Source organism: Thunnus maccoyii, chromosome 9 (genome assembly GCF_910596095.1).
Source record: "Thunnus maccoyii chromosome 9, fThuMac1.1, whole genome shotgun sequence".
In the NCBI taxonomy this organism is placed as follows: domain Eukaryota; kingdom Metazoa; phylum Chordata; class Actinopteri; order Scombriformes; family Scombridae; genus Thunnus; species Thunnus maccoyii.
The window spans coordinates 12,133,294-12,159,762 of record NC_056541.1 but is presented as its reverse complement, the minus strand read 5'-3'; the positions used below and the strand labels follow the sequence as shown (position 1 = coordinate 12,159,762).

The window sequence follows — 26,469 nt, the reverse complement described above, 5'->3', positions numbered from 1 at the left end:
CTTTATTGCCTCTTCAAGGATGGTTTTCCGGTATTAGAAAAGCCAGACAAAACCAGATCTTACTGAATGCTTAAAATTGATGGCAGACATTGCCTCTTTTAAATCTCTAATCGCAAGGACTCATAATTACCAAGGGAGGTTTAATGAAGTTTGGTCTAATTTTCTGATGTATATAAAGGAAGGAACTTAGCAGTAAATATTCCTACATATATTTTTTAAGGAACATGTGCTACCCCAATTATTGATTCATGGTAGCCCATGTATCAATATTTTTCATTTGTCTCCACAGTTAACTGCTTTTTCTTACTGTACTTGTAGTTAATTCTGTTTGCCCAGATTCATTTTGTTGTTTGTTCTATTACTTATTTTTCATTGATTTACTGTAATAAGTGGTCTCATGTTTCATTATGTTTTGTACATATTGAAAAAGATAATAAAAAAAAATTACAAAAAAAGAGAATGAAAACAGGGGAAACAGCTAGCTTGGCTCTGTCTGAAGGTAACCAAATTCACCTACTAACACCTCTAAGGCTATCTAATGTATATGTTGTATCTTGTTTTCTTTAATATGTACAAAAAACCAAGTGTAAAAATGACAGGTCGTTATTTTACGAGGGCGTTTGGAAACTGTTTTTGCACGGATTAAACAAATGAGATATAACTTTTTAATTAGTAAACTGTAAACAGATGTTAGGAATAATTTGTTACAGTCCTTTGATTACTCCCTCATGTTTCCAGTCTTAATACTAAACTAAGCTAACCAGCTGTTGGCGGTAGCTCCATATTTAGGTATACAGACATGAGAGTGCTATCAATCTTCTAATCCAAATCTGCAAGAAAGGGAATAAGTGTATTTCCCTAAATGTCAAACTATTTCTTTACAATTATTGCTTCATGTTATACTGTCTTATCAATCATTCATTAGCTATTCAAACACAGTTTATTAAGTGTTTATATAGTGCTTTTTAAAGTGTTAGCAGGGTAAAGAGTGTCATTAATGCTCATGTTTTTGTATTATTTCCAGTTGCAGAACCTGGGGGTGAACCCGGCCAACATTGGGTTCAGCTATCTGACCATGGAGTCTGACAAGTTCATCTGCATCAGAGAGAAGGTGGGCGAGCAGAACCAGGTGGTGATCGTGGACATGTCAGACCCCACCAACCCAATCAGGAGACCAATCTCTGCCGACAGTGCTATCATGAACCCCGCCAGCAAGGTCATCGCCCTGAAAGGTAACAAGCATGTATGCTGTGATGTATACATGGCAAGTGACAAATTAAAGGAAAAGCCTGAATATTTGAGTGGAGAAACATTATGAATGCAGATGTTTCCACACAGGTGCACTGCATGGTACAATTAAGCAAATAACAGCCGATCATGCACTGTGGCATGTATAAAAATGCTGAGCAGGCCCAGTTGACTCTGATTTTGTATCAAGATGGTAAGAGGAAAAGATCTAAGCGACTTTGAAAGAGGATTCATTGTTGGGGCACGGATGGCAGGAACTTCAGTCATAAAGACTGTTCACCTGGCTGGTGTTTCAATAGGAACAGTGACTAAAGTGACATCTGCATTTAGATCTATGGGAAAGGCATTAGTAAATAAGGTCGGACATTTGATGACCGAAATTCTCGTGCATTAGTGTGATATGCAAGGAAAAACAGAAGAGCAACTCTTCCTCAGGTGACTGAGAATGTCAATGCAGGACGTGATCAGACTGCGTCAGCAAGAACAGTCTTTCTACAATTACATAGAGAAGGATATTATAGCAGGGTTGCAGTACATAAACCCCTCATTACAAAGATGAATGCACATTTGACAATGCAGTGGTGCAAAAACCATAAGCACTGGTCTACCGAGATGTGGAAAGAAGTGATATGGTCAGATGAGTCATCTGTCACCATATTCTCAACAAGTGGGCGAGTGCATGTGTGGTGTACACCAAAAGAGTGGTACAGGCCTGAATGCTTGACCCCTACAGTGAGGGGATCCGGTGGCTCTGTTATGCTGTGGGGGCATTTTGCTGGCATGGTTTGGGTCCACTTGTCCCCTTATAGGGAAGGGTCACTGCAAATCAATACAAAGTTGTTCTGAGTGATCACCTTTATCCTATGATGAAACATTTCTATGCTGATGGGAGCGGTCTCTTCCAGGATGACAATACCCCCGTCCATAGGACACGAGGGGTCACTGAATGGTTTAATGAGTATGAAAATGATGTGAATCATATTCTATGGCCTTTTCAGTCACCAGATCTCAACCCAGCTGAACACCTACGGGAGATTTTGGACCAATGTGTTAGACAGCACTCTCCACCACCATCATCAAAACACCAAATGAGGGAATATCTTTTGGAAGAATGGTGTTCATCCCTCCAGAAGAGTTCAGAGACTTGTAGAATCAATGCCAAGGCACATTGAAGCTGTTCTGGCAGCACGCGGTAGCCCAACACTTTACTAAAACACTTTATGTTGGTTTTTCCTTTAATTTGTCACGTAGATACACATTCAGGCAGCCATACCAACTGGCTATTAGACGAGAAATACTGTAATGTTGTGAGAAAAAACAGATCACTGGTATTATTAGTGGCTTTAAACCAAGTGTTGAGGTTATTATTGTTGTTTATATTCCCAGAATGAAGTCTACATGGCATCCTCAATGTTTATTTAGTTCTAGTTTTAACAGATTTAGCCATCTAGTATCTACTAGTATCACTGTGGGAATGCCACGGTCATGCAATGACTAATGCTCTGTCAATGCTATAAATATGTAGAGTGCACTCAGTTCTATTGCCTGAATGTACTAAATTGGTTGTGCAAATTGATTTTCTGCCACTGAATCTTGCCCTTAGAGCACAAACACAAGCGCTGATCAGGATGATTTGCCTATAATGCCTCTCTCTCTCCCTCCTCCCCCACCCTCTGAGGATAATATGCCCCTGTTTGCCCTCTCTCTGTGGTCTATCTGTATCTACTCATTCTTACCTGATTGACACTTTGCTTTTTCTCCCTTGCTTTCTGTCCTTTCTCAGATGGTGAGTTGCTTTCTGTTGTGTCTACCCGTCTGGCAGTCTGTTGTGATGATACAGTAGCCATGTCTCTCTCATAAAAGCTTCCAACATACCCTTCTCAAGTGCACAGAGCAATTCCTATTTCGACCACTGATCAATCAAAAGACAGACACCTGTTTAGAAAGGACTCAACACTGCAGACGGCAGTAAATTGTCTCAACCTCACACGCCTGCTCCAACCTAACCTGCAGGCTCATCTCCTACTTTTATGAGAACTAAACATGTGTTAGCATGACTAGCTGTATGCTGGAAAGTGTGTGTGTGTTGGTATGCATCATCAGATATTACACACTGTCTTGTGAGTGTGTTCCAGCAGCCATATCAGTGTCTAGATCTTTCCTTGCTGCATACAAGGGATGCCATTAAATGTATCATTATAACTGTGTGTGTTGATGGTGGTTTGTAAAACGGCTCCAGTTATTCACCTGAATCATGCATTACCTCACCTGCTTGTTCCTCTGTAACTGAATCGTTAAACTGAGTTCCTTACATATGTGGGACTATTAGGACAAGCAAGAAATTCCAGAGCAGAAACATTATTATGGCTCAGACAGACCAGTACTATCAGACAGGTAAATGTGTACAGGGTGGTGCTCCATGCAATTAAACACCATTAATTAAATGGTTGGTTCATATCAAATACAAAAAACATACTTTCTGACTTTTCTGTAATGGCATTTATTCATATTTATGGTTTTATTTGTCCCGATCTTGAGATATCTTTATCAAATACCTTCACTTCCACCCCAGTACAATGGAAATTAAAAGGAATTTCATTTACAGTGCTCACAACATTGGAAAGTTTTGCTTAAAAATTTCAGCAGCAACATCTATTTCCAGTCATTATTACTCTGGATAATCTGTGCAACGTGCTGTCAACAGTCTAAAAGGGACTATTGTTTTGGTTGTAGTCTTCAGTGGAAGTTGTTCCAAAATAAACAGTTCACAGCGAGGTCAGTGGATCATCCAGAGTAACTGGGACATTGATTTTGGAAAGAAATATTGCTGTTGATTTTTTTTTTTTCATTTTAAACGCAGGTTAAATGTGAGTATGACAAATGAAATTCCATTCTCCTCCTTTGCACTGAATTGGAAGCAGATATCTCCAAATCTGGGCAAATAAAACTGAAACTATTAGTATCTGGCTAAGTTTCAGTAGAACTAAGTGAGAATTAAATTTTTTTATTTTAGTGAACTGACTGGGCTAAATAAATTACAGATACCAATTTCCAGAGTCTCACACTAAGTTTTGCTTCTTTCTTTTTGTTCTGTGAACTCTTTTCCAGCTCTGTGCAGTTGTGAGCTGTCCTATTAAATCAAGATTTATTGGTGGTCAGTGAGAGGTTACTATATATTGGGCTAAGGAGCATCACAAGAGCAACCGCAGGGCTGCATTTTAGAAACAGCAAATAAAACAGAACAGCTTCTTACCACAAAACATTCACATGTTACTCCACATGTCACATTAAATCTTGATCAAAAGTTATTTTTTTGTGTTTCCATTAATGATTTATGCAAAAATAGTTTAATACATATATAAAATAGGGTGAATACAAACTGATATTTCAGCAGAAAATGTGATACAGTTTCCAGAGTTTCATACAGACAGTAAAAACAGTGACAGTTTGTGTAAGCATGGTTTAAAAAAATAACAAATTTATCAATAAATCATAACGTTGATTTGAGGTTATATCACCCAGCTTGGCTATAAATCTATTAATCGCTGTCTCTGCTTATCTCAGACTCAGTTATTAACTTTTTGCTGCCTGGTTGTCTTACTTCTTTCCTCTGTATCCTAACTTCCCCTCAGCTGCCAAGACGCTGCAGATCTTCAACATTGAGATGAAGAGTAAGATGAAGGCTCACACCATGACAGAGGAGGTCATGTTCTGGAAGTGGATATCGGTAAACACTGTCGCCCTGGTGACAGATACAGCCGTCTATCACTGGAGCATGGAGGGGGATTCCCAACCAGCCAAAGTATTCGATCGGCACGCCAGTCTGGCAGGATGTCAGATCATTAACTACAGAACTGACGAACAACAGAAGTGGCTACTGCTGATAGGGATTTCCGCACAGGTATATTTACTCATGCCTCATATAGTAGACATGCAAGCAAGAATGTCTTTTAGAGGAATCTGCATGTTTCTTTACCCTCTGATCCCTTATCTGCATTCTCATAGTACAAAGGATCCACACTGAGCTTGATTTATCCGAAGATACATCACATTACACTAAGTAGATCCAAAAACAGAGCTTTCAGAAACACTCACTGTGAATATCAGTGTAGCCACAATACAGGTGTGTCTACAGTTTTTTTCAAACCATATCACAATGATCAAATATTTATTTGTTCGACATCTTTGTGCCGCTGTGGTGAACTGGTAGTATTTAGACCCATAATAGAATTTCTGTTTTGTGTTTGTTGAGTTGTTTTGAGAATAGAGATAAAAGAATATGTTTGTAAGAACAACTTAAGTGTAAGTCAGTAATGAAGCATAGAATAAGTGACGATAGAAAGCATGAGGGAAAATAATCAATGTTTAGTAGTGAAATTGGGGCTATAATATTAATAACATTATCGTTTCAAGCATTATTTTATTGGTTGCTGTCTGAAAGAGTAGGAAGAAGAGATTCAGCCATTTTCTGAACTTCTGAACACAAAAACGGCCCATAAATACCAGTGTGGATGTTTTCACATAGTGTTGAGCCTTAGAAAAGGCAGCTTTGATTACTTCAAGGCCGTGTGCAACAGCACCAACCTTCTCCTACAGATGTTTATTCTGATCTTAACAAACCAAATATAAAACTTAACCATCTAAACCTAATAAGGGACCAAAACATCCATCCAGCCGTAACCTAAGCACCGTCATTTATAAAAATGTATTTGTAGTTGCTAAACCACCATGAATAAAAGTTTTTCTAACTTGACCCTAGAATTATTCATCTCTGATTTGTAATAGTTTGATTTTTGGGGTGACATTAATGGCGTAATGCACCAAAAATGACCTGCATGTACCTACATTTTTGTGTGTTTGTGCTACAGCAAAATCGTGTGGTTGGGGCAATGCAGCTGTATTCTGTCGAGAGGAAAGTGTCCCAGCCCATCGAGGGTCACGCTGCCGCCTTTGGGGAGTTCAAAGTGGAGGGAAATGCCAAATCCTCCACCCTCTTCTGCTTTGCTGTGCGCTCACAGGCTGGTGGAAAGGTGAGGGTCTCTAGATGATACACAAGGATTTTACTCATGATCCTATCAGTGTATTTAGTCTAGTTTCTTAACAAAAGGCTCTGTGTGACACAAAGGGAAGTGTTTCAGGTAAGATCAGGAGAAACATCTGTGATGTGTCATGATTTTGTCATGGTTTGTTGGGTATACATCACCAAAATAGCTGTTGACATTAAGAAAGTTCATAGTTCATTCATATTTGCTCAACTGTGGTCACTTCTATGTGCTTTTTCTTCTTGCAGCTGCACATCATCGAAGTTGGTCAGCCAGCTGCAGGAAACCAGCCATTTGCTAAGAAAGCAGTGGATGTGTTCTTCCCTCCAGAGGCCCAGACAGACTTTCCTGTAGCTATGCAGGCAAGAAAAGACCCCTACTACTCACTGGTTTGGGATATACTGAGGATGACTTGTGAATGTTAAATGATACCTCTCTTTTCTCCTCAGATTGGTAATAAGCATGGTGTAATATATTTGATCACTAAATACGGTTACATTCACCTGTATGACCTGGAGTCTGGAGTGTGTATCTACATGAACCGAATCAGTGCAGAGACCATCTTTGTCACTTCCCCTCATGAAGCCACCTCGGGAATTATTGGGGTCAACAAGAAGGGACAGGTGAGAAATAAGTTATTACTGTAATTACTGGCTTTTGTAACAGCATCAAGAGCAGATATGCTGTTGATGTTCAAGTTAAATGTTTAACAGTTGGCCTAATTTATAATGATGGATATTGGATGGATTTTCGTTTTGCACTGGTGTGAACGTCAAACAATCTCAAAGGACAGAAATATCTTTGCATCACTGATCTTGTGAGCAGTTTTCACATGTTTATCTATTCTTTATCTTCTAGGTCTTGTCAGTATGTGTTGAAGAGGAAAACATTGTCAACTATGCCACCAACGTGCTGCAGAACCCAGATCTGGCATTGAGGATGGCTGTGAGGTCAAACCTTGCAGGGGCAGAGGAGCTTTTTGCCAGGAAGTTCAACACTCTCTTTGCCCAGGGAAGCTATTCAGAAGCTGCAAAGGTTGCTGCATCAGCACCCAAGGTATGTCCGTCCTTTGCTGCAATGTGGTGTAGTGTGTGCATATTGTAATATATGCTGATGGCTTTGAAAAAGCAATTTTAGAAAATGCTACTTGCACAATTTAGCGCTTAATGTAGATCAATTTGTAGAGTTTTGTTTTTCACTTTGTCATTTAAATATTTTTCTGTTGATTATTGAAAAACATTTCTAATATCACCTGCTGTGATTCAGTTTTCTAAATAATTAGAATTATGAAAAGGTTCAAAGAAAGAAGTCAATATTGTTCATAGGCATTGTATAGCATTATGAATATGTACTGCAATAAATATGAAATTCTTATTCAAAAGATTCAATGCAATTCTTCTTTCATTGTTTGCTCTGCCCTTGCTTTTTCCATTACCCATAATTCCTCCATTCTTCACCATCTCTCCCCCCCCTCAGGGTATCTTGCGGACAGCAGAGACCATTCGTAAGTTTCAGAGTGTGCCGGCTCAGCCGGGTCAGGCATCTCCACTCTTGCAGTACTTTGGCATTCTGCTGGACCAGGGCCAGCTCAACAAGTTTGAGTCTCTGGAGCTGTGCAGGCCTGTCCTGCAGCAGGGCCGCAAGCAACTGCTGGAGAAATGGCTGAAGGAGGACAAGGTAGGATCGGAGGATTAGAACAAGGCAGCTTTCATAAGCTTGGACTGATCTATAGATGTGCTGTAGAATTTCTTTTCTATGTGGTTTCCAAAGTGATAATGGTCAAATATATGGGGGTGTTGGCATTTATTTATAAATGGAGCTTGTTTACAGTGTAGTATCACCTACACATTGATGATTATCAACGGTATGTATTGTCAATGTATATCTGTTGTAGCTGGAGTGCTCAGAGGAGCTGGGAGACCTGGTGAAGGCCTCTGACCCCACCCTCGCTCTTAGTGTGTACCTCAGAGCTAACGTCCCCAACAAGGTCATCCAGTGCTTCGCTGAGACCGGCCAGTTCCAGAAGATAGTGCTGTATGCTAAAAAGGTAATCTGAGAGCTAACTTTATCATATAAGCAGTATATAAGACATGTTTATTCACTGCATCTTAACTTGTTTATAAGATGGTACAGAAGATACCTCCTATATATTTATCTATACATTTATTTGTATGAATTCAAAATGTTTGAATTGAGAAGTGAGCTTTAATCCAACTGTACTTCTGTAGGTTGGCTACACCCCAGACTGGGTGTTTTTATTGAGAAATGTGATGCGAGTCAGCCCAGACCAGGGACTGCAGTTTGCACAGATGCTGGTCCAGGATGAGGAGCCGCTGGCCAACATCAACCAGGTAACGCACACACCAGCATCTCCCTCGCTGGAGACACACAGTTACTCCTGCACATGCCCTCCTTTTAAAACACATCTGCACGTTTACCCTCACACATGCACGCAAACACACAAAGTACCCAGTGTGGGAGCCTCCATCTGTGTTATTCCAGATGTGCCAGCAATGCCAGGAATTTACTGAGTCAGTGACCCCCTTCCCTTTTAAAGCCACATAACCACTCTGTCCAAGTCTCAACCAGAAAACTGGAAGACTTGATGCTTCTCTAAGTTAAGATGTCTGCCCCTTTTCATTTGTGGCCTCTGCACATGTTGTTAAATATAAAAAGCAGAAACATCTGGGCCTGCGGCTCTTAATAGTGTGTGAATCTTAATTTTACTATGCACGCTAACTCAATCGTGACTTGGTGCTCTTTTTCTTCCCATATCTTTGATTTCTGCTGTTGTAGATTGTGGATGTGTTCATGGAGGGCAGCTTGATCCAGCAGTGCACCTCCTTCTTGTTGGATGCTTTAAAGAACAACCGCCCAGCCGAAGGACACTTACAGACGCGCCTGCTTGAGATGAACCTCATACACGCCCCCCAGGTGAACATTCAGACTAAAATGACAAAAAGTAACTACAGCTTTGATATTAACAAGGATTTGTGTGACCATGTGTGAGTACACTTCCTTTTTTTTTTTTTTTTAGGTAGCAGATGCGATCCTGGGGAACCAGATGTTCACACACTATGACCGCGCTCATGTTGCTCAGCTGTGTGAGAAGGCAGGTCTGCTACAGAGAGCTCTTGAACACTACACCGACCTGTATGATATCAAACGAGCCGTGGTGCACACACATCTGCTCAACCCCGAGGTATGCCTATGGAGATGCAGTGATGCTTGTGAATACCACTCTATAGGGAGCGTCCACTTTTTACTCTTTTTTTGATAATGTGTGAAACTGCCTCTTCAATCCACTTCTTTCCTTCCTTCTCCCTGCTCAGCCTGCTGTCTTTCTTTTTTCTCCTTCTAGTGGCTGGTGAACTTCTTCGGCTCCTTGTCAGTTGACGACTCGTTGGAGTGTTTACGAGCCATGCTGTCGGCTAACATCAGACAGAACCTGCAGCTTTGTGTCCAAGTAGCATCTAAGTATCACGAGCAGCTGGGGACTCAGGCTTTAGTGGAACTGTTTGAATCCTTCAAGAGTTATGAGGGTAGGTGTCATAAACAAGTGGGATTTGGGGTGCAGATCTGGGTCATGTTGGTTTAGATTAAAGCAAATTGTGATTTTTCCATTTATGTGGAGGTTTTAAGAGTTAATAGATGGAGCTGACTATGTGCTGTTCCTCTCTCTCTGGTATCTCTATTCAAGGCTTGTTTTACTTCCTTGGGTCGATTGTGAATTTCAGCCAGGAGCCTGACGTTCACTTCAAGTACATCCAGGCTGCCTGTAAGACTGGACAGATCAAAGAAGTAGAGAGAATCTGTAGAGAGAGCAACTGTTACGACCCAGAGAGGGTTAAAAATTTCCTCAAGGTAAAAGGTTTCCCTATGTCAGAGAGCAAACGATTCATATCATTTAGCAACAATGTTGTGATATATTGCACATTTGATAGTTTAATCAGAAATGACATGTTTCATGTCTCTTCTCTTCGTAGGAGGCCAAGCTAACAGACCAGCTTCCTCTCATCATCGTGTGTGATCGCTTTGACTTTGTCCATGATCTGGTGCTCTACCTCTACCGCAACAATCTACAGAAATACATTGAAATCTACGTACAGAAAGTAAGTAGGGCTGCAACTATTGATTATCTTCGTTATCGATTTATCTGGTTATTATTTTCTCAATTAATCAAATAATTGTTTGGTCAGTAAGATATTTTTAAGAAAGTGAAAAATGCCCATCACTACTCCCCAGAGCCCAATGTGACATCTTCAAATGTCTTGTTTTGTCCCACCAACAGTCCAAAACCTAAAGATATTCAGTTTGCTATGTTACCAAAAATGGAAAATGTTTGCATTTAAGAAGCATGAACAAGTGAATTTTTGAAATTTTTTTGTATAAATGACTCACACCATTAATAAATTTAAAAGTAGTTCCTCACTGCTTTGCTTTTGATTGACTAAGTGTTTTTATTAATTAATAAAATTAAGATCAAAACTACATCTTAGACTTAATCCACATCTCTCCTTATTTGATCTGCTTGTTACCATCTTCATCTGGATATTGTTGCACTTGTTTCCAGGTGAACCCTAGTCGTTTGCCAGTGGTGATAGGCGGTCTTTTGGATGTAGATTGTGCCGAGGATGTCATTAAGAACTTGATCATGGTGGTCAGAGGGCAGTTTTCCACTGATGAACTTGTGGAGGAGGTAGAGAAGAGGAACAGGTAAGACTAAGTGAGAAATGGCTTCCACTATTCCTCGTATACTTGCATAGTTGCCTCTGTGTGTCCCAATGGATGCAACATCTGTATCTTTGGTGTCTCTGTAGGTATATAATAGGTTTTTAAATGAGCCTTTTAAAAATGTAGCTAGATATAGCAGCTTTGTAGGTTATGCTCACACTGCAAGGAATGTCTGTGGTCTGCTTGAGTCACTTCATACAGTAATTTTTCCCAGTAATGACAGTATGGGCCAAGTGGAAAGAAAGAAAAGTCACAGAGACCAAATAATAAATATTGACTTAACAAAACAATCTTCTCTTTCTCAATAATACTAGACATAAATACAGTTAGAAGCATTATGCTTGCAAAAATGTAAATATTTAATTATAGCGCCACAAATCACCAAATGCATACAGAAGAGCAAAAAGACAAATAGATAAATAAATCTAAGGAAATATGCAGGCTCTTGTTTTTATCTTTTGCTCTGTGTATGCTTGACGGTTTGTGCCCTCCAGCAGCTGAAGTAAATATTTCCGTTTTAGCATCAATGTACTTTGAATGTTTATTCTCTCTGGACCTTTCAGAAGGCCTGTTTCCCTTGTGTATTTACCCAGACATCTAAATAATGCAGAGAAAATAGCTCTTAAGTTCCTCATCTTACAAAACTATTTCTAGTGCAAACCCTCTTTGCTGCCATACTGTATCAAACACTGAATTTGGGAAAGTGTCACCATAAATACTTACAGCATAAATGAATGACACTGCTGAATGCACAACACTGCCATCTAGTTTTCTAGCTGTGCGTTACATTACATTACAGAAAACTTTCTGACAGCATTCTTAGGCCGTATTCAGAACAAATCAGACTATGCGGCATAAACACCAGTCCTCCCATTCATTTGAATGAGGGTAGTGCGTTTCAGCTGCGGGCGTTTTGGCTGTAGTGGCACTGCACCAGACTGCGGCCGGAAAGTTGAGCCAGAGTCAACATTTGGAGAAATGCAACCCAATGTCACTGCGGCTAAAGGCTGCAGTGGCCAATCACAGCCGGAGATCAGACTGATCAGAGCTGTAAACTACAAAGACGTTACTAAGAGGAGGTGAGGACACTTCTCTTCGTTTGATAATCTTAAAAGTAAAGTTAGACTTTGCTGTCTGCTTCCTGACTTGTTTTAAAAGAGACGAGAGAAAGAGAGGGAGAGCTGAGAGCACCAGCGAGATAGAGATAGAGAGAGAGAGAGGGAGCAGCTGTGGTCGAGCAAGCTAGAGAGTGAATGAAGAGACGGTGAATAAGAAGAAAACATTATTTTCTGATTGTTTCACAGCAGTTACGTTCTAGAGCACAAATAAACACACTCACACCTCCGCTCAACCCTGCGGCGATGGGCTGCACCGCCTGATTTGGTCTGATTATGACCTTAATAGCACTGTAAAACATGTTAGTTAAATACATCTTCTAAATGGCGCGTATTATTTTATTTAATGAAGCTGATATTTAAAAATGGTGTATTTTCATTTCTTCTCAGGTTAAAACTTCTGTTGCCATGGCTGGAGTCCCGTATCCATGAGGGCTGCGAGGAGCCAGCCACCCACAATGCTCTGGCCAAGATCTACATTGACAGCAACAACACACCTGAGCGTTTCCTGAAGGAGAACCCGTTCTACGACAGTGCTGTGGTCGGACGCTACTGCGAGAAGAGAGACCCCCACCTGGCCTGTGTGGCTTATGAGAGAGGCCAGTGTGACCTGGATCTCATCAAAGTGCGTAGTTCAAATTACACAGCATTTAGATGATCCTTTATCTAATTCATATTGACATAAGTCTTAAATAAGTGCATTTCTGATGTACTAGGTGTGCAATGAGAACTCATTATTCAAGAGTGAGGCTCGATATTTGGTACGGCGGAAAGATCCAGAACTTTGGGCGAATGTGTTGGAGGAAAACAACCCCTACAGGAGACAACTCATCGACCAGGTCAGGTTTTCTCCAGCTCCGCTCCCGAAAGTGATGCAGACTGTGGTATTCATTGATCTTTACTTTCGATCACTTCTTATTCTGTTAATTTCAGGTGGTGCAAACAGCTCTGTCAGAGACCCAGGACCCAGAGGAGGTGTCAGTCACAGTCAAGGCCTTCATGACTGCAGATCTACCCAACGAGCTGATTGAGCTGCTGGAGAAGATTGTACTTGATAACTCTGTCTTCAGTGAACACAGGTACAGCAGACTTAACGCTGATAATAATTTAGCCATAACACTTTCCATCTTTATAATAATCCCTCTGTCCCATTTATTTTCCCAGAAATCTTCAGAACCTGCTGATTTTAACAGCCATCAAGGCAGACCGCACTCGCGTGATGGAGTACATTAACAGGCTAGACAACTATGATGCTCCAGATATTGCTAATATTGCCATCAGCAATGAGCTCTTTGAAGAGGCTTTTGCCATTTTCAAGAAGTTTGATGTCAACACCTCAGCTATACAGGTAAAATGGATGTATTCCAGCTAGAGATGCACTGACACTATTATTTCAGAACAAATCTGAGCATTAAGTACTTCATTACTGGAAGCGAAGTTTAATACCCATCAGATTATTTCTTATATTAGACATTTATATTATTAAATGTAGGAGTTTGATGTCTGCTTAAGATATATACTCCAGTTTGTCAATGTTAAGCACTTCCTTACCTCAGACACTTTTCCTTACTGCACCAACATGCATTTCATTAAAAGTATCTGTCACGGTATCTAAAACTAATTTGTCAGTACAAGTAATAAAGAGCTGCGCTGGCGATTGCTGCAGGTCGTATCAGTGCACCATTAATTACTGCGTAGAGAAATGACGCAGTATTTGCTTTAGTGCTGGACATAACCTGCAAATTAAAACTAGTAAGACTGAATTTTATTACTGGTGTTTTATTTCTACATATATGTTACATAATATAATGCAACTCTCTCCTCTCCCCTCCCTTCTTTAGGTACTGATAGAGCACATAGGGAACTTAGATCGGGCCTATGAGTTTGCTGAGCGCTGTAATGAACCAGCGGTGTGGAGCCAGTTAGCCAGAGCTCAGCTGCACAGAGACCTGGTTAAAGAGGCTATTGACTCATATATTAAAGCTGTTGACCCCTCAGCGTACATGGAGGTGGTCAATGCAGCCAGCAAGAATAGTAAGCCTTTGTTTTTCAGCATCACTAGCAGCTCACATTGAGTGTTTTTTTTTTTTTTTTTTTTATGTAATTGATCAGCATTGAGCTTTAAGATGTTATTTGTGTTTCGCAGATAACTGGGAAGACTTGGTGAAATTCCTCCAGATGGCTCGAAAGAAAGCCAGGGAGTCATACGTCGAGACAGAGCTGATCTTTGCTTTGGCTAAAACAAACCGTCTGGCTGAACTGGAAGAGTTTGTCAGTGGGCCCAACAATGCTCACATACAGCAGGTAAGAAAAAACGTCACAGCTGTAGTGTTAAGCTATTATGTATGTAGCTGTTGTTTGCATGTATCTGGTGATTCTCTCTCTCTCTTTCTCTCTCCCCCTCTCCAGGTGGGCGATAGATGTTATGAGGAGGGGATGTATGAAGCAGCCAAGCTCTTGTACAACAACGTGTCAAACTTTGCTCGACTTGCATCTACACTAGTCCACCTCGGAGAGTACCAGGCAGCTGTGGACAGCGCCAGGAAAGCCAACAGCACACGGACATGGAAAGAGGTAACTAGCACATGAAGTAAACCTAACCTCTGCTCCATGAACCTTAACCCAAATGTGTATTATTGAGGATTTTTCTTTCTCAGTTTTTAAAAACTCTTTAAACTCACTAAGTCACTCACTGGGTCTGATGAGGACTCCAGAGTTTCTAAAAATGATACATATATCAGGATGGTTTGGGGTATTAATGGCTGCACAAGACATCAGGAATATTTCCATTTGAACAGACTAGACAGTGTGGAATAAGATACTTTTTCCAACCTTAAAGCTACTTGAGGGGAAAAAATGAGAAAAAAAAGTGTTTATGTGTTTTAAAGGTTTTCTAAAAAGTAGAAACAATACAATTCTATATTCTGAGACACATTCTATCTGTTACAATACTAGTCAATACTAGTTTAGCTCAGAAACCTTGTTTATTATATATATATTAGGATTCAACAACATCTTACAGTCATAGAAACACAGTCAGAGCCTCATGTGAGCTGTCTCATTGAATGCTGATGAAATATTGACACTTTTGTGATTAGTAAAAGGGCTAAGTGTTAAAATTTTACTAGATAATGCTGTGGTAAGTAGTTATTTGCCTTAAAACGTGGGCAGAGAGCACATTGAACAAAAAGCTTAGTATTATGTTTCAGCTTTTCAGCAAGGAGGATTGATTTTATTAATATCAGTGTGTAATCTGAGCTTTACACTTACAGGATGCTATACTTAACATTCTCGTATTTCCTCTTTTATGTCCACTGTTTTCTTTTCTCATTGGTAATTCTCGCCTCCTTCCTCTGTCTATCAGGTGTGTTTTGCATGTGTGGACGGTGAGGAGTTTCGACTTGCACAAATCTGCGGCCTCCATATAGTGATCCACGCTGATGAGCTGGAGGACCTGATCAGCTACTACCAGGACCGCGGGTACTTTGAGGAGCTCATTGCTCTGCTGGAGGCCGCACTGGGCCTGGAACGGGCTCACATGGGCATGTTCACCGAACTCGCCATCCTCTACTCTAAATTTAAACCTCAGAAGATGAGAGAGCATCTGGAGCTCTTCTGGTCCAGAGTCAACATCCCAAAGGTAGGTTGTGTCTGTCTGTGGACATGTGTTTCATAACAATTCCTACTCTTCCTTACTCTTGTAATAAATCAATGAAGTCATCAAACATAAGGTGCTGCATGTGTCTTATGAACTCCTTTGATTTATTACTCTGCAAAGATTTCTGCTCATCAAAACCCAGAAATGAGAGTAATATTGTGCACAGAAGATTCCTGTTTGTAGACTCAAAAATATGTCATGAAAGTGAAAAATAGATTGTTGGCTGTTTCTCTTAGTTAGTAGTTCGAAAGATCCTTGAAAGCTTGCCCACAAGTCTTTCCCATCCTGAAGTACCTGGGGGAAAAAAACACTTATTTTAAATGTATCACCTGCATTTGTCAATATTCTTCCGCTTATTGCACCTCATTCTGTTGATAAATGGACCTGATAAAAACCTGAAGATGAATATTTGTACCAAAGAATGTAATAAGCAAAGAAATGACACATGATTTCTTGATGTGACAACATGTGGCCAATGGGGCATAAAAGGAGGCCTTTACGATATCAGTCCTTGACCGCTGTCAGGGTTTTACCCAAACATACTAATTTGAATCCTTGAATCACATCAAACAAACCTGTTAAAGTCATCGAAGACTGTTTCAGTGTTTTTCAATTCTATGTTTTCTGTCTTTTGCTTACCAGGTCCTTCGTGCAGCAGAGCAGTCTCACTTATGGGCAGAGCTGGTTTTCCTTTACGATAAATACGAAGAGTATGACAACGCTGTCATCACAATGATGTCTCATCCGACAGATGCATGGAAAGAAGGGCTCTTCAAAGACATCATTGCCAAGGTAAACTATATTTAGTATTTTCCTTGTGAAACATCTTTACTTAAATTCCATATTTATGATATTTACGTATGTTCTTTTTCTCTTCAGGTTGCCAATGTGGAGTTGTACTATAAATCTCTTACCTTTTACCTGGACTACAAGCCGCTCTTACTGAATGACCTGCTGACTATCTTGTCTCCACGGCTGGATCACAGCCGAGCTGTCAACTTTTTCACCAAGGTAATTGTCGGCCTCTTTGAATTATGCCCTCTCTGTTTTTCTTTACAGTTTGTATTGTTGACATGACATGATATGGGTTGGTTTTGCTTGACAGGTGAACCAGCTGAAGTTGGTCAAACCCTACCTGAGGTCTGTCCAGAATCACAACAACAAGTCCGTCAATGAAGCTCTCAACAACCTGCTTACAGAGGAGGAGGACTACCAGGTCTCTCAGCCATTCTGTTACTGATGTTAATAATAGAGAATAATGTTAACACTTAATGAATCAGCAGATAAACTTTGAAATACTGTAACAGCTACTCATTTGTTTCATTTTTTTGATGGCTGTTCATTCCTTATTGAAACTTTACATATGAAATAATTTTGTAGATTTTTGACCAGTGCTTCTGCAGGTAGGGCACAGATGATCTGGCTCTTTGGGCCTCCTTTGACCAAATGTGTCCCACATTTGGAGCAGTATTTGTGATTTTATTATGTCAGTTAGATTCTTTCTTTTTAAGTGCTGGCATTGTTTTTTCTACTTCCTGTATGTTGTAGATGGTTTATTATTTATCACAGTAAAATGTGTCATATATAGTATGATATATGTATCACTTATAGATGAAACTCTACAGTTCACAATATTTGGGACTGAAGCCCACTGAGGAGACTCAGCTTCTGTGATCACTAGATGGCACTGTTGATGTCCAGTTACAATGAACTTACTGGATCCAGTCTCCATCAAATTACTTCTTGTCAGAATCTGAGATGTAACTTTTTTTCCTGTCTGTGTGTTACATGTTATCTGCAGGGCCTGAGAGCATCCATTGATGCCTACGACAACTTTGACACCATTGGTCTGGCACAGAGGTTAGAGAAACATGAACTGATTGAGTTCAGACGTATCGCTGCTTACCTGTACAAGGGCAACAACCGCTGGAGACAGAGTGTAGAGCTCTGCAAGAAGGACAAACTCTACAAGGTAAGAAAACAACCTTTAAAAAAATGTTTGAGAAAAGAAAAGAGAACTGCTGCTGTACTCAAACAGTACATCCTCCAGACAAATGTACAGTACCTCCATGCCCCCATAGATGGCACTTATACTTAAGAGAGATATTCATTATCTGGAGACAGATACATGGACCAGCTAACATCAAATTAATATAGGACAAAATATATCAGTGTTTTGTCACCAGTTGCCATCTCTTAACAAACTAAGACTATTTAGACAACAACTGAAACCAGTCTTGCATGAAGACTCATAACCAGTTAGTTAACTGCACACCACTGTCTTCCCCAGGATGCCATGCTGTATGCCGCAGAGTCTAAAGATGCTGAGCTGGCAGAGACTTTGCTCCAGTGGTTCCTGGAGGAGGGCAGGAAGGAGTGCTTCGCTGCTTGCCTGTTCGCCTCCTATGACCTGCTGCACCCTGATGTGGTGCTGGAGCTGGCCTGGAGGCACAACATCATGGACTTTGCCATGCCGTATTTCATCCAGGTCATGAGAGAGTACCTCACCAAGGTTAGTACTCAACTGAAAAAGAGTACAGAGTTCCCTTAGTTAATGCTATAACCTGTTTTCCAAAATGATGTTTAATTAGTGGATATTACTAAGAAGAAACATGTTAAAAGGCGAATTTCCTTTCATATTGCATTTTTACTGTGTACTAAAATTGGTTTATTTTTCTCAGATTTTTTAATTTCCTGTAGAAACCTGCCCCCACAGGTGAGAGATGGACAATAGTCCAAAATAGTAATATCTCTGGAGCAAAGGTTTTCAAACTGAGGTGCCAAGGGAGTTGAAGGTGGAGCACGGATGGAAAGACATGAGATGCAATTTATGTCGAAACTCAGTCACATCTGAACACACCTGATTCACATCTGATTCAGTGTGACATAGACTTCCTGAGGATATCGTTATCTCTGACGTGAATAAACATCCATAAATCTACTTAGTAATCAGAAAAAAGATGTTGGGAATTATGACATTATTAAGTTTTCTTCAGTATCAGAGTAATCCAGTGATAGTTGTCTGTACATCCATGTGTACATTGCAAACAGGAACTGCTAATAGCTGATATGCCATACTCACTACTACCTACTTTGAACAAATTTAGGCAAAAAAAAACAGGACTCAAGTTGTAGCCTATAGCTAACTTTCTGAATCCATGGCAATGTTATACTGTGCTTCCTGTTTACACCCCTAAAGCATTGTGGGAACTGTAGTTCTAAAACTGAGAACATGATTACCCCTCAAATCGAAGTAAGACAGGAACAAAGAATAACAATAGAGTGACAAAATCCATTAATATGAATTTGCAATATGTTGCACTATCAATATTTTTATGACATTACAATACTAACGCTCAGTCTTGTCTGAGAGGGGCCATACTATGTCAGACTTTGAAAACCCCTGCTCTGGAGGTATTGAAAAACAGGTCATGAAGAGTATTTTTATTTACAGCATACCAGGTCTACTGCTAGATGAGAAGGTAGCAGGAGACGAGTATTCAAGTTTATTAAGCAGTGATATTAAACTCCCTCTGAAACATGGTCTTCCCCATTTCCTAAAATGTTGACCTGTAGACATGTGAGGTCACTTGAGGTCATTTCTTTGGGTTCTTTTCCAGGTTGATGAGTTTGCAGCGAAGGTGACGGTCTCTGGCCCTCTTTTTATTTCTCTTATGTGTTCTGTCTGTTTTTTGTTGTAACTTGTCTCTTAGGTTTCTGATGTAGGAACCTAGCATGGACTGTAGACTGAGTACGGCCTAACTAGCTCTGGTCCTGGAGAGCTGTAGCAATAGTGTGTGTGCAGGCTTTGGTTCCACTTCAGCACCAACACAACACATTTTGAGTTTAGATTTTTTTTTTTACTGGAAGCAGTTTCTTAATTATCCTCCTGGGGAAACTCATTGTCCTTTTCATTTGGGCTAATGAATTCTCATTTTCAGTGGAAAGTTTAACAGCAGTCGAGCAGAAACAGCTTCATGAAAACCGAAGTTCAGCAGAAGTTCATGACTGTAAAGGTTTAAGAACCACTATATGAAGAAATATGCTGTATCAGCTACCTGTTAACAATGGAAATATAATCAGCTGCTGCTTGTGGGTAAATATCCAACAGCTAAGAAACATCTGTGCTGCTGATAATGAATTCCTGGCATTTTATGATCTATGGTTGAATTGAGACACTATGAGCTCCTCTGACTGCCAAGTTTCCTGTATCCAGAGGGTTTAATGTGGTCTAAAGTGGAAGTCTTGGACCACTTGAGACCCCACTAATTCAAACACTGTATTGATGTTGGGAACTGAAGCCTGCACACTGTTCTTCAGATCTTCAGGACCAGGATTAGCCTGTCCTGGCCTAACAGATACCTCTCACCTCTCTAACTCTTCTCTTATGGGGCTGCATCGAGTCTTATGTGGCTTTTTTTTTTATATAAATGTCTCTCAGTTACTGATACTTTCAGTTGTGCTGGCACAAATTCATAATATTGACAATATTTTGAGACTGACTGATCTTTCCACCTGTCTTATGTTCTCCAAAGACCAGAAATGAAGGTGGGTGAGGAGAACGAGCCACTCTAGACTTGTTAGATGCATCCCCATGTTTCTAACTTCAGGTTAACAAGTTATAGTCTAAATTATTGAACTGTTACATCAGTGCAGGGCCACAAACACTAACTTCAAAGGCTTTGGGATCCCTTAATTTCCTCTCTCTCTCTCTGGGAATTTTTTTTCAGTTTATTTCTGCTAATCTAACAGTTTATTTTCTAGAGACCAAACACTTTGTTCCATAAATCACTGGTCAAACTGGTTGGAATGGAGTCAATGCAGCTGCTGGGGAAGTGAAACTATAAAATAGAATAAACACACACCAAGAGACAGCAGTAAGGTCTTACCAGATGTTTTTTTGCAGCTATGTCCCCCATCTTGCTGGCAATGAAACAGGCAGCACAGCAGTGTAATGTTTTGTTTTATTTACTAAAATCATATAAAATTCTTTTCATTCTTGCTCTCTATATAATATTTTGTAGTCATATAAAGACAAGTGCTTTACAGGTGGTGTTTAAGCTTTCCTCCAAACTTGCTTCCATCTCTTCAAATTATGACTCAACAAAAACCCTATATTTAGATACCTAACGTTAATTGAGTTAAACTGATCTCCACTTACATCAGAAACCTTTTTGTCTTCAGCTTTTTCCACGATCGAAGCACAATGCCTGAATATTTCTTTGCACTTAGCGGCTAGGAAAATTGGCACCACAACCGACTCACTGCGCAAATCATGCCTGGCGAGGATGAGCTTAACCTGTGAGATTTTAATTGGTAGCTTGATTTTAGTCCAGCAGCATACACTCCATACAATGAAAATCTGTGAGGAGGGCCTGTTTACAGCAATGAATGAGATGCATGTGGAATCTGTGATTTGTCATTTATTGATATGAGATTGTTAACTGTGAATGGCTGGAAATGTAGCATCAGCATATAGGCATGTGTAGCTTCTCCCTCACTTAATACACAATGTAATATTTCTTTAACCTTGAATCTCCCTCTAATACTGCTTTTAAAGGGTCAGTTCATCCAAATCACACAGAATTTCCCCTCTTACTCCTTGTGGTATCTAACCATGTAGATAGTTTCAGTTTTTTTTTTGGATCTGTGATGCTCAAAGCGCAGAAAAATCCCATTTTAGAAACTCAATGTTCTTGATATTCATGATGATCCATAGACCTCGCTTTTAACAGTTTTCATTGAGAGCTATTCTCATCTGAATGTAAGAAATAATTAAAACAGTGAGGTCTTTTAATAATTATGACATTTTATCTGAAAAGAGGATTTACTGTTGAGTTTTTTAAATGTCACTTTTTGATGCTTTGAGCAGCAGCGTTACACTCCCTTCAATTGGGGTGATGGCAGAAGTCTCAGCAAAGGTGTCTTCATGGTTAAATACCTCTAAGAGTCAAGTGGGAAATTATTATTTTGTTTTTTTTTTGTGATATGGGTGAACTGCTCCTTTAATTGTGCCTAGACTGTGGACTTAACATCTGTACTTGAAACTGTTTTTAGAAGTTCTCACCAAACCTGCATGGCATCTTCTCTTAGGTAACCTCAGTGTAGCTGCACTATGAAGTACTGTATGTAGTATTGTATTAGAGAAGGGAGTATAACAAATCTACTGTGTTAGCCAGTAATACTTGTCAGTGTTTATTTGTTTGGTATAAAAGAAAGAGGCTCTAGCGTAGTCTTCCAACTGTAGTATTAGAGTTTACGATCTATTGTAGGACATCAAATACGAAATTTTCATTTGAATAAAAAAGAAAAGTCACATCACTGTGATCGCTAGATTGTAGGTATCCAGAAAACATCTTTTATTTGAAGGATATGGCTCGTGATTTTCTATATTTTTCTTATTGTCAACAAATCTCATGTGCAGAGCCAAACCAACAATGAATTCATCCTACCTACAAGTACTGTTTGTGTATCCAAAGTCTGATATGATGTATTTCTCTGTGCTGTGAACCTCTGTTGTCCAAAAACTGGTTCTGCTTCGCTTCGCTAGCTTGTTGTGCTATACATCACAACCTGTGGACTTAATGCTGCATTTTAAATTTCTCACAGCACTTTCAGACTTTGGGTACATGCACAATACTTGTAGGTGGGATCAATTCATTGTTGGTTTGGCTCTGCACATGAGTCTTTTGACAGTAAGAAAAATATAGAAAATTGCCAGTCAAATCTGTTTATTTTTTTTACTGATAGCTAACCTTTTCCTAAAAATATAAAATTTCTATGTGACCAAGACAAGTTTTGGAATTAGTGTTTTAAATATATGCTTGAATGGCCTACAAAGCTAAAGACACGGAGTACAATGTTTCTGTAGGATACCTACAATGCATGAAATCAGACGTTCTCTTATTCTGTGGAGAACATGAGAGAGCGACGTCTCATCTGTCTTGTCTTTGTTGCCCTCAGGTGGACAAACTGGAGGAGGCTGAAAGCCAAAGGAAAACTGAAGAGGAGGTGACAGAGCCTCAGCCGATGGTGTTTGGTAGGTTTACAGGCAGCGCGTTACCCTGAGGGACAGACGCTTCTGGTTCCTAAATAGGAGAAAATTGCCCCCTGCTTTGAGAGCGGCAGGATGTGAGCTGCAGTGTTTATCTGTCTGAGGCTGTACTGTTTGTTCTCAGAAACTACTGGTCTATGAAGCCTGTGGTAAAACACATCATTACCAGATTTACACTGATTGGAGGAAGGGATTGGACTGTTGTTTCTTTGTTTTAGTCATTCTTTGGGTGGAGTCAAATAGTCCCTGGAAAAACTAATGTGCTGATATTGGCTTCACCAGATTTTTATGATTCATCATTCACAAAAGGATTCCAACACAGCTTGTGCACACCATAAAGTGTTAATAACAAATCTGGAGGATCACACACTGCTTAAGGTATCTTGCACACTGTTGGTCACTTGCTCTCACTTTATTAATGACGTTCCATCAGGTAAAATCCTAATGAAGGATGGAAAAAAAAAAACAATGCAAAGTGACCAACAGTGTTCAGGGTTTATTCTCATTCACACAGTGGAAATGCAACTGCTGTCAAAGTGCTATTTAGAATTTCCATTAAAGTAAATGTCATGTTTGCTACTGTGTTCCCAGTTGATATAACACAACAGTTATTTACAGCTGACACTTTTCATTTATCGTAGTCTTACACTTCAAGTGTTGAGTTGCTGGTGTTGTGTCAAAAGTTGTTTCCCCTTAAATTTTTACTCTGGTGGCTCCTTTTCCCCACTTTCACTCCCAGGAAGAATATTACATACTTTTTATTGTCTTCATCTTACACTGGTTTCTAAGGATAAAATGTTGTGTTAAATTATTCCATAATATTACACAGAGTGAACGTAGCCTTCTGGTCTAGTTGACCTGTAATGAACTGGGACATCTGTTTGTGATGCACTGAAACCTGCAGCAATGTTTTTCATTTATTAATTTTGCCCTATGATCTTTTTTTTTTTCTTAATGCAATTTTTGGCACAATATTGGGGCAAATGCTGTGGTGTCGGAGAGGAGATAACGTATGTCTTCAATCAGTCAGATCATTAATGGTTCTTTGTTTGCAAGAGTAGTGATGAGCTATAAGAGCACCACTCATAAAGGGGACATATCATGCTTTTTGTGATTTTCTGTTATTTTTATACTGTTGTGATATCAGATGTCTATTTTTAACATGGTTAAAGTTCCATGAGGTGAACGTATGTGAAATGCTGAGGGAGGCCTTAAAGAGACAGGCGCTAGAACGGCCTGTTGTAGACAGAGGCTGAACTGCATTGAGAGCTTGTATAAGATTAATAAAGAGTTTTTTTAAATTTTAAATCATGCAAATATATTCTAGTGGAGCCCCAGAATATAAATGTACACTTGGAAATGTGCATTATGCATCTCACTTAACTGAAAATCTGATGACAAAACAGTTTGACAAATGGTCTCTGGGAATCCCAGTGCATAAAAATGTGCAGCAATTAGCACTTAGTTGTAAAAAGGTTATTTGTACTAACATGCAACCATCTGTGTGTGTGTCTGTGTTTGTGTGTTCAGGCCAGCAGCTGATGTTGACCGCCGCTCCTGCTCCAGTGGCTCCCCAGCCAGCGTACCCGGGCTATGGCTACGCCCCTGCCACCGCCGCCGCCGCCACCGCCCCTACGGGCTACCCTGCTCAGCCCGCCTACGGCTTCAACATGTAGAGGACTGAACCCGCCTCTTCCAACCCCTCTCCCCTCTCCCCCTTACACACACTCACACACCCCATGGACCTGATCCACACTGAACCGTGCTGCTCTGGGTCTCAGCTGGCCAAACTGAAACCTCACCGGGACTAGACACCACCCAAGTTCACCGAAACTGCAATAGAAACTGCTTCTCAGCCCTTCATCTGCCCTTTTCTCTCCTCTTCAATACAGCAGGACGGCATCACGGCTGTTGGACACCTTTCTCCACTTGGACGTAATAACTGCATCACTGACTAAAACAGCATGAAGTCACCTCTCAGCTCCTAGAGGAATTAACATACCGAAGATAACATTAGTGACATCAAACCACTCTGTCCTGTTGCTGTTCCATGTAGACTTTGTTAATCATAGAGCAGCTTTTTCTTTGTTTTATTTCTTTTTTTTTTTCAGCACTGATGAGGAAGAGACTTTGTTACTGAGGAGCAGAGGGGCTTGTGCTTCTTCCCCTCCCTCCAGAAGCACTGCTACGGCCTTATATACAATGAGGACAAGGAGGCAAAAAAAAAAGAAGAAAAAAATGGGCTCATGTTTAATTTCACAACTGTCTCATGCTCTGATTAGAAAGACGGTTACTGTGCAATAGTTTTTTTTTTCTGTTTGTCCTTTCACAACAGGTACAGATTGTTTTCAAACAAGGCTATGCTGTAAACGGACTAAGAACACTTGTTTATGAGGTTACGGTACTGTCTGTGTCTGTATGTGTGTGCGTGTGTGTGTGTGTGTGTGCGTGTGCGTGCGTGTGTGTAGCCTCTAAAGCCTTCGAGGGATAGGTCACCAAACCATGAGACACTCAATGAAATTTCAACTCCCTTGCAGCCGCAAACTTTGTGCGGTTGATCTCATCAGTCGACTCTTTGGGCTGTACGATACTGGACGTCCGGCGTTTCAGGATGAAAGTGATTAAAAAGACAAAAGAAAGGATGAAATAATTAAAAAAAAAAATGCTATAAAAATGCTGTAGTCTGTGCATGTGCTGCCAAACTATAATGCTGCAACCAGGAGCACAATTTTCATGTTACACTCAAGTATATCAAGTATTACTAATGTTGTGTCAAAAACTAAGTGATGTACAATGAAACTTTCTCACCCGACTAACAGAAAACGGTGATGAAACTCCAACAGCAGACAGACTGAGGAGATGAAAACAAACACAGGGGAACATTAGCTCATGTCCTGGTGCCAGTTGGTTTAAAAAAAAAAAAATCATTATTGTAATGAAAGCAGTGTATAATTTAAGATATATTGAAATACCTAACTAATCAAAGAAGTCAAATATTATGGAATACCGTATGTATTGTCTATAGTGTGTTGTTGTAGTCTTAAACAAAGCGTAATGATTTTTGTAAGAAAAAGGACAAAATGCAAAAACAGCAGGTCAATAAATGGTCTTGAGGCAAGGCTGCTCAAAGTGGTGACAGTTTGGTTGATTGTTTACTTCCCGTGTTGTCCGACAGTCCTCCTGTATGATGCGCTGAGCTCTGTCCCAGTGGAGTCCACTACGGATTTGTCAAAGCGGAAAGCAAAAAAAAAAAAAACCTGAGCTGCAAACACGAAGCACTCCCTTTATCTGCACAAGTCATGCATACAGAAAGAGGAATAAAGTTTACACACAGTGTCGTTTGTGCATTTTCATTCATTCACATCAGGAGGAGATTTACAGTCTCTTTAAAGCGGCGGTTCTCAAACTTTTTCATGTCAAGGACCCCTAAATGGACACAAAGATTTTTTTTTTTTATTACAGAAAGTACATGAAACCCATGACCAAAACAGTCAAACATTCTGTCATTGTGTTACTTATAAATGGAATTATAGTGAAAATCAATTATTTATTAATTATCCCTGGGGGTCCCTGAACCCCACTTTGAGAGCCACTGCTCTAGAGGGTTCGGCCTCTATT

General features: G+C 40.0%; 1 protein-coding gene across 2 annotated transcripts in view; it reads left to right on the top strand.

Moving 5' to 3' along the window:
• Window positions 1-26,189, top strand: part of cltcl1 (clathrin, heavy chain-like 1) — a 33,264-nt gene extending 7,075 nt beyond the window's left edge. Inside the window, exons 2-32 of one of the 2 annotated variants that reach the window (XM_042421214.1) lie at window positions 1,025-1,232; window positions 4,881-5,149; window positions 6,117-6,278; window positions 6,539-6,652; window positions 6,740-6,913; window positions 7,149-7,346; window positions 7,767-7,967; window positions 8,185-8,337; window positions 8,519-8,641; window positions 9,087-9,224; window positions 9,328-9,492; window positions 9,652-9,832; window positions 9,991-10,154; window positions 10,277-10,402; window positions 10,864-11,006; window positions 12,530-12,764; window positions 12,856-12,978; window positions 13,073-13,218; window positions 13,304-13,487; window positions 13,981-14,173; window positions 14,286-14,443; window positions 14,549-14,713; window positions 15,504-15,779; window positions 16,440-16,589; window positions 16,677-16,808; window positions 16,903-17,013; window positions 17,599-17,769; window positions 18,088-18,309; window positions 19,418-19,444; window positions 22,761-22,836; window positions 24,382-26,189. In XM_042421214.1, the coding sequence (XP_042277148.1) occupies window positions 1,025-1,232; window positions 4,881-5,149; window positions 6,117-6,278; window positions 6,539-6,652; window positions 6,740-6,913; window positions 7,149-7,346; window positions 7,767-7,967; window positions 8,185-8,337; window positions 8,519-8,641; window positions 9,087-9,224; window positions 9,328-9,492; window positions 9,652-9,832; window positions 9,991-10,154; window positions 10,277-10,402; window positions 10,864-11,006; window positions 12,530-12,764; window positions 12,856-12,978; window positions 13,073-13,218; window positions 13,304-13,487; window positions 13,981-14,173; window positions 14,286-14,443; window positions 14,549-14,713; window positions 15,504-15,779; window positions 16,440-16,589; window positions 16,677-16,808; window positions 16,903-17,013; window positions 17,599-17,769; window positions 18,088-18,309; window positions 19,418-19,444; window positions 22,761-22,836; window positions 24,382-24,527 (5,034 nt within the window). In that variant the 3' untranslated portion in view covers window positions 24,528-26,189. The remainder of the gene's footprint in view (window positions 1-1,024; window positions 1,233-4,880; window positions 5,150-6,116; window positions 6,279-6,538; window positions 6,653-6,739; window positions 6,914-7,148; window positions 7,347-7,766; window positions 7,968-8,184; window positions 8,338-8,518; window positions 8,642-9,086; window positions 9,225-9,327; window positions 9,493-9,651; window positions 9,833-9,990; window positions 10,155-10,276; window positions 10,403-10,863; window positions 11,007-12,529; window positions 12,765-12,855; window positions 12,979-13,072; window positions 13,219-13,303; window positions 13,488-13,980; window positions 14,174-14,285; window positions 14,444-14,548; window positions 14,714-15,503; window positions 15,780-16,439; window positions 16,590-16,676; window positions 16,809-16,902; window positions 17,014-17,598; window positions 17,770-18,087; window positions 18,310-19,417; window positions 19,445-22,760; window positions 22,837-24,381) is intronic. The other variant, XM_042421215.1, reaches the window with a different exon arrangement.
• Window positions 26,190-26,469: the final 280 nt, after the last annotated feature.